The sequence below is a fragment of the Octopus bimaculoides genome, chromosome 14, assembly GCF_001194135.2.
Source record: "Octopus bimaculoides isolate UCB-OBI-ISO-001 chromosome 14, ASM119413v2, whole genome shotgun sequence".
In the NCBI taxonomy this organism is placed as follows: Eukaryota; Metazoa; Mollusca; class Cephalopoda; order Octopoda; family Octopodidae; genus Octopus; species Octopus bimaculoides.
In genome coordinates, this window is record NC_068994.1 from 3,360,509 (window position 1) to 3,368,376 (window position 7,868).

Here is a 7,868-nt window from a genome sequence, read left to right on the forward strand (position 1 = left end):
GGGGGGGGGGGGTGATTACAAAAGAATGTGTGTGCATGCATCTGACCGAGTGTATATTGTCTAAATGTGTGTGCTCGTCTGTGATTTATATTTTAATGGTTTGGTGTGAAGGCAGGGTCTGTGCCTATAGCCTTTGCAAAAACTTTAAGATCATCCAGCTCTAAAGAACTAAAGTCGTTGTAGTTGCAATGAAGTAAAGACAGAATGAAGAAATGTGTGGAGCAGAGGTTGGAGTGTGAGGGCGAACAACTTTATGCCAAACAACCAGGTGACCCTCTTTTTGAGTTCACCGTTTGATGTGTGTATGAATATTAGCCTCAGCGTCTCAGATGTAGGGTCTCGCTTGAACTTTGTAATAGGTTAAAGGTTGTTAGAGGCTGAAGTACTTTTCCAACGTTGAAGAAGCCAGTTGGTGTTTGTAGAGGAACAAGAGAATTAATAAATCTGAGACATTTTTTGTGATTTTGTGGGTTTCAGTAGTATGTCATTCATGTTTAACCCTTGAGCATTTTAAAGTGGCCATATCTAGCCTATTTTATGTTAAAACTGGTCAGATCTGGCCTCTCCTACCTATTCTACAATGTCATTCTAAAAATATATAATCACATCACCAAAATTTCAAAGCTATGACATGATGTATAATTAATTCCAAACAATTTAAATAAATGAGCATTATATTTGATAGAGTAAGGGTTAGAGTTTTATGGATTATTGTATTGTTTTTTTGATGTTTGTGTATCTGACTTTTGTCTAACGAATGTGTGTTTTGTCTTCATTACAGATCCATTACTATGTGAATGTCCAAAGTCCAACCGGACTGTAAGAAATGTCCAACTCTGACATAGCATCTCAACACATCCACAGGAATTATTTCTTACTGACGTCGATATAAAACTGAGCCCCACCAAACCATAAAGCTGGAGAAGTTTCCATCAGTATCCCTGACCCCCTTTCTCACCACTCCCTCCTTACCCCAACTAATTATGGAGACGCCCATGAGCAATGACAAACTGATGCATGCTGATTTCTATGGTAAACAGTTTTCACCAGCCCCAACTTTGCAAACGCAAAGAATAAGCCACATTTGTGACAAATTGATTCATACTGATATGTACGGGGTCAAAGACTTCCCACAAAGGCATAATCTTTCCATGCAAAGTATTCCTCACATTCTGGATAAACCTCTCTACCATCCAGAATTCGTGCCAAGGCATCATGGCTTCCAAATGCAAACCATTCCCTCCCACATACCTGATAAATCGTTCCATCACAGTATGGTTACGTATGCGAAAGAGTTCAGTCCAACACAGAACACTCTACCTTCGCCCAAACTGTTAACCCACATGGTTGACAAGTCCCCCGTTCATTCCACCAGCCCCCTACAGTCTAACAAACAGTTCCTCAGTCCCACACACTCTTCTGTACCACTACAATCTCCCAAAATGCCTACAATGATGGACAAGATCTTTCCAGATGGTGGCCTTCTTGATAGTAGTGTGAGTGATGGCAAACAGTATTCTCACCCTCATAGATTGCAGTCGCCAATGGAGAAGAGTTACCATAGCAACGAGTCACATAGGAACAGCCCGTTGCCATGTGATAAGCAGCTGTCACACCAACTCGACTTGCAGTCTTCATCAAAGCTGAGCCCAGTGATGGCCAAACAATACTCTGACCCAATGCTTTACCACAAGTCTTTCTTGACGGAGAATAGCCATCTTTCAGAGGCGAGCCGTAACCAATGCCAAGAGAACTGCCATGGCCACACTGTTGCCGCCGGGGGTAACAACAGTGTGGGCAGCCATGGTTTACACACTCATAAAACTACTTCCAGTATGTCTGACAAACCGTACCACCATCAACAACAACAACACCATCATCATCATAGCAGTGGCAGAAGCAGCAGCAGCAGTAGTAGTAGTAACAGTGGTAACACTGCCTCGTATATTCCGTCAGATCACACGAACCCCTCTACACCAAAGCCCCAGGACAAGATGTACCCCCAACATGGCTCAGTTAGCATGTCTCCAAAGCTTTACTCTCCGAACCACCACAGCAGTATGCAGCCACAGAAAAACTACCTTCACAATATCATCACCAGCAGTAGTAGTAGTGGTAGTGGTAGTGGTAGCAGTAGTAGCAATAGTAGTAGTGGTGGTGGTGGTGGTGGCGGTGGTGGTGGCGATGGTGGTGGTGGTAGGGGTATGAACTGCAGTAATTCTATAACTCCTCCAACCATTACCTCTCCTAGTAGTGCCAGTGTCCCCAGCAGCAGTCCAGCCCCTTTGAGGACCGACAGCATTGTTGCTAAGCAACCATATGAAAGCAGCATCCATGATGAACAACAACAACAACAACAAAAACATCACCACAAGCAACATCAACATAAGCAACACCAACATAAACAACACCGACATAAACATCACAATAAGCATCATCAACAACAGCCTCAACTACAAACACAGCAACAGCAGATGCATGTACAACAACAACAACAGATTCAGGCACAGCAACAACAACAAATACATGTACAACAACAACAACAACTGCAACAACAGCAACAACTTCAGACGCAGCAACAACTCCAGGTGCAACAACTGCAAATGCAACAACAACAGCTCCAAGCACAACAAATGCAACAACAGCAACAACAACAACTTCAAGTACAACAACAACTCCAAACACAACAGCAGCAGCAGCAGCAACAACAACTACAAGCACAACAACAACAACAACAGTTGCAAGCTCAGCAGCAGCAGCAACAACAATTGCAAGCACAACAACAACAGAGGCAGCTGCAGGTGCAGCAACAACAGCTACAAGATGAACAACATTCACCACAACAAACACCACAGAAACAGCATGATCGCCATCAACACAAGCATCATCATCCACAACAACAACAGCAACAACAACAACAGAAATCTCAGCAGGATCTACAAGAACCACAACAACAACAACAACAAGAACAACAACAACAACCATACAGCAATCTACAGAATGAATCCTCAAAATGTTACTCGCAGAACAGTGATTCCCAAGAACAAAGCGAAGACAGCACCCCTCCAAAACAATCTCCCCACTTGCACCACCATCACCACCACCACCATCATCAACAGCACCATCACATTCATCACCACCATCATCATCACCATCTTCAAAACCTATCTGGGGGCTCTCTCCAGTCGGTCGGAGAAACAAACCTAGATCTGAAAGATGTTACCAAAGAAGACCCTTGTGAGAAACCCTATGATTCTTTAACCTGTCAAATGACGAACCCACAGAATTGTTCCGAATCTCTTGAGAAACTCTACAACATGGACAGCGAAGTCAATGAAAAGCCTTCGTTGACATTACTCGAAGGTACCGACCAGATGTTGATGGTAGACGACAAAAAGCCATTGCAGTCTATGTTGAACAGTGAGATGGTTGGCACTGACAGGCCATCTTCATCCTCAGTGAATGCGCAGCGTTATCACTGTGACTTTTGTGGAAAACAATTTGCACAAAAGTATGTGCTGCAGATGCACAGAAGAACGCATACAGGAGAGAAACCGTTTCAATGCGATTTCTGTATTCAGCGGTTTGCTCGTAAGGACACGTTACAAATCCATCGAAGAATCCACACCGGTGAGACACCGTTCCAGTGTGACAAGTGCCCTAAACAATTTGCTCAGGCAGGGAAACTTCAGAAACACAAAAAGCGTTGCCACAATGGCCAGGCCAATTCTGTGACGGGTAACACTCAGAAGTCATTAACCCCTCGATCACAGAATCCAAAGAAAAGAATCTCCGTCACGTGTGACATTTGTTTGAAACAGTTTGCTCATCGAGATTATTTAACAATCCATAAAAGGTCACATACTGGAGAGCGACCGTTTGGGTGTGAATTCTGCCCACAGCGGTTCACTCGCAGAGATATGTTACAAGTCCATCGTAGGACTCACACTGGAGAAAAGCCTTTTGAGTGTCCGATTTGTTTCAAGCGTTTTGCACAGAGAGATAAGCTGCACATACACTCGAGGGTCCATTCAGGAGAGAAACCTTATAAATGTCAGTTGTGTTCGAAACAGTTTTCTCAGCGTAACACCCTGGTTGGCCACTTAAGGTCACACTCGGGAGATCGACCATATCAGTGTGAAGTATGTTTGCGGAGGTTTGCCCAAAGGGATTACTTACGGGTACACACACGATCCCATACTGGAGAGAAACCTTACGGATGTGATTTCTGCATCCAGCGCTTCTCTCGCAGAGACACATTGCAAATTCACCGCCGTATTCACACCGGGGAGAAACCATTCCGTTGTAACTTCTGTGGCAAAGAGTTTGCACAGACAGATAAGTTACGACGACACAAACGTACTCATCCTGAGTTGAAGCAAGAGATCAATGCTGGTAACAGTAACAACAACAACAACAAAACCAACAATAGCAATACTGCAGCTGCAGCTGGCAACTACGATAGTGCAGCAGCAGCTGCAGTTGCTGCAATTACAAGTGGTGTAGACAGCGACGGTAGTAAACCTATGTTGGTCCCAGTAAAGACTATTGATGAGTATTTACCTGTAAATAACTATTTGTGGCTGTTGTAAGACACCAGCCAGCACATGGGAACTGCTAACACGCATACAGACATATATACGTACATATATGTACACACACACACACACAAACATACACACCTTGAACGACAGTAGAACTCTATACACTTTAATATTTTTTACAAGTGTTTATATAGATATCTATAAGCAATCTTATGTTTTATTCTCACCCCCCTCCCTCCCTCTCTCTCTCTCTCTCTCTCTCTCATTCTTTCTCTCTCCTTCCCTCTCCCTCCCTTCCTTTCTGCCATCAGTGTGTATCAGACATGACATATCTTTGTATAAATATCCTCCTTTCATTTACTAATTCCTGCTTCAAGATGCCGTCTATGGCTATACTAGTTCCACCTCCACCATCGCCATTCTTCTGGTCTTCTAATCAAGGGAAGACAACTCAGATCGAGTGACCAAAATTTCATTCAAACCTCTGTTAAATATCAATTTATTTTGTTTGAGGTTTGAAATAATCTAAAATGGTGGCTGAGCTAGTAATATCGTCATACGCCTTAGCAATAACACACATTGCTTTCTATGACATCTTTGTACGCCTGACTAATTCTCAGTGCATACTTTATATACATATATATATATATATATATATATATATATATCGTGTGTATACATACATCTCTATCTATCTTTTTACTTACTTACTGTCTGTCTATGTATGTGTGTATACATATATATATATACATGCATACATATATATACTCTCTCTCTCATACACACACATCTATATAGATAAATACTTCCAAAGCTGTTTTTATTTTCTCATTTCTCCCCATAAATTCTCCTACTAACCTGTCCAATAAGTTCTGATAATATCCAACAGTTCAATATTCTTCTTATTGATTTTTGTTAAACCAAATACCCTACCCTCCCCTGTTCCACCTACAGCTTCTTTTCCCTCATTATAAAATTATCCAATTTCTTTAAACATTAATTACGAAAGTGAAAAAAGATCCACCTGTTCGTTAGAGTTGCTTATTAGCTTATTTGTTGCTTTCATCGCTGACATCTTGCAATTATGACGTGACCACCACAGAAGAAACCAAGTGGATTGTGCCATGCCAAGTGCATAGAATGGTGTTTTTTTTTTTTTCCTTTTTTTTTTCAACTCTTTCTTTGTTTTCCTTCCCTGCCTATATTTCCCAAAATGAGAGAGATCTTTGAAAATATGTTCATTTTGTCTGTCTGTAAGCAATATGACTCGAAAATTTTTAACTGAATTTTTAAAATTTTGTCTTTTGTTTATTTTTTTCCAATATTTTGCTCTGGTGGGCAAAAAATGTCTTGAGTCTTCTTGGATTGTTGAAGACTGTGTTTTGTGTATCATGTGAAAGCTAAGCCATTTTGATGGAATCCGTCTCTTCTCAGAATGCTGTCTGTCACCAAAACTCATTGATTATAATGTGCAACTGCAGTTGATATGGATGTCTTGAGTGGAATGGATCTAGCTTTTGAAAATTTGGATATTTTGCAAGTCACTTGTTGAGGTAACTATTTTCTTAGTTGACTCCATTTTACAGTAATTCTTTAGTTGTGAAAAATGGCTGACCTTTATTTTTATCTGGGACTATTTGGAGCAAGCAGAGTAATATCTAGTGAACCATTTCCTATTTATTTTTGTTGTAGCAAGTATCCCTTGCTATTCCCCTCCATCCCCATCATTCTTTATAAGTTATTATGTCACCCAGTGTTTGTCTACAAAAATCTTTTATATATCAGTAACAGTTAAACTATGCTTCACTGGTGAGGTCCAATAAGAGTGAAACATATCTGGAGTTATCACTACATTGCCAAAAATTAGACTCACTCCTTACTCCACAACATAAGTTTTATTTAAAGTTCAGAATCTCTCTTGACTTAAGCTATTTGTTAAAATAATTGCTTTTTTCCCTCATTAAGTCTGTAATTTTAATTAATTAATATTTCTTAGCCCACTAATTAAGTATATTAGTTCCCAATTTACTCTTTATTTTTACATAAAGCACACATCCTTGAGGATTTACCCCATTTAAGCTTTGTACATCAGATTTGACCTCTTGACCTTGATACCTCCTGAATCTCATCAGTATAAATTAGAAGATTGAAAACATTGAAAATAAACACGTTTATGGCTTAACTGAGAATGTATATATATATCTATATATATCTATATACATATACATGTGTGTGTATATATTAATTATGTCATTCAATGGAAATAGTAATGGTGAAAGCGTTTAGACAAACTTATTAACGCTTTTACTCTAACATCGTCCACACACAAGTCACTCATTGACAAAGTAAAATATGATATTCTAAGATGGTCGTTCTTTTACTAGTCCGTTAAAGATACATATATCCTTTACTAGTCCTTTAAATCTGGGTCTATTCCTTCCGCTGGTCCCCTACAACTGAGTCTATCACTCTCCCATGCAATTTCCTGACATCTTTCATCCTTAACACAGAGATTCTCCTGTGCTGATAGCTAGCTCTGTCTCCTTGCTAACCATCACTAACTCTTACAGCTTTATCAATGAAGATAATTTAACATAATATTGATATTTCTACAGAGACAAACTGTGTTCTAGAAACACTGTAGCAGAACTGAGAGTGAATGTAAATTATTTCTGTGGATCTGATATAGTACAAGCCCATAGACATCACATGATCACAACCAGACCAAATTCTGTTCGCACACTTATACACACATACTTCAAGATCCACATCATGATCAATGCCACATCACCAGAGAACCTTTGTTTATTAATTGTGTGTGCGTGTGTGTGTTGAATGCTGTATCACCAATGTACCCAAGTACGGGTTTTGAAACTTCACCAGAAGTACCTTTGATGTACTCATTATCACATGTGGCTTTGATGCTGCAAGTAACTCCACTTCAGAATGGTGCCTACCTGACATTTCTGCAATGACTACTCATTGCAAATGGCACCAAGTTCCATGTACACTGAATGTTTAGAATGTATGTGTAATTTATATCTGCGTGTATATATGTATTTATGTATGTAGAAATGGTTGATATGTACATATAATTTAATTTTTAAGTGCATGCTTATACACCCATATATACAAATATGTGTGCGTATGTGCATATGTGTATGTATATATGTGTGTGTCTAAAGGAAAGCGTGTTCAAACCCTTGCTTCTTGGCTGAGTTTAGATCCTGAATCTTTTGTTTCATAGAATCTTTTTTGAAGTTTTTTTAATGCTACACGGGTCAAATGAATATTTGGAGAGAATAATATTGCTTATGTTTTCAT

At 39.8% G+C, this 7,868-nt stretch overlaps 1 protein-coding gene across 1 annotated transcript in view; it reads left to right on the forward strand.

Moving 5' to 3' along the window:
• LOC106870050 (putative uncharacterized protein DDB_G0291608) overlaps positions 1-7,862 on the forward strand; it is a 12,583-nt gene extending 4,721 nt beyond the window's left edge. Inside the window, exon 2 of the mRNA XM_052972949.1 lies at positions 782-7,862. Within this exon, the coding sequence (XP_052828909.1) occupies positions 984-4,592 (3,609 nt within the window). The 5' untranslated portion in view covers positions 782-983 and the 3' untranslated portion in view covers positions 4,593-7,862. The remainder of the gene's footprint in view (positions 1-781) is intronic.
• Positions 7,863-7,868: the final 6 nt, after the last annotated feature.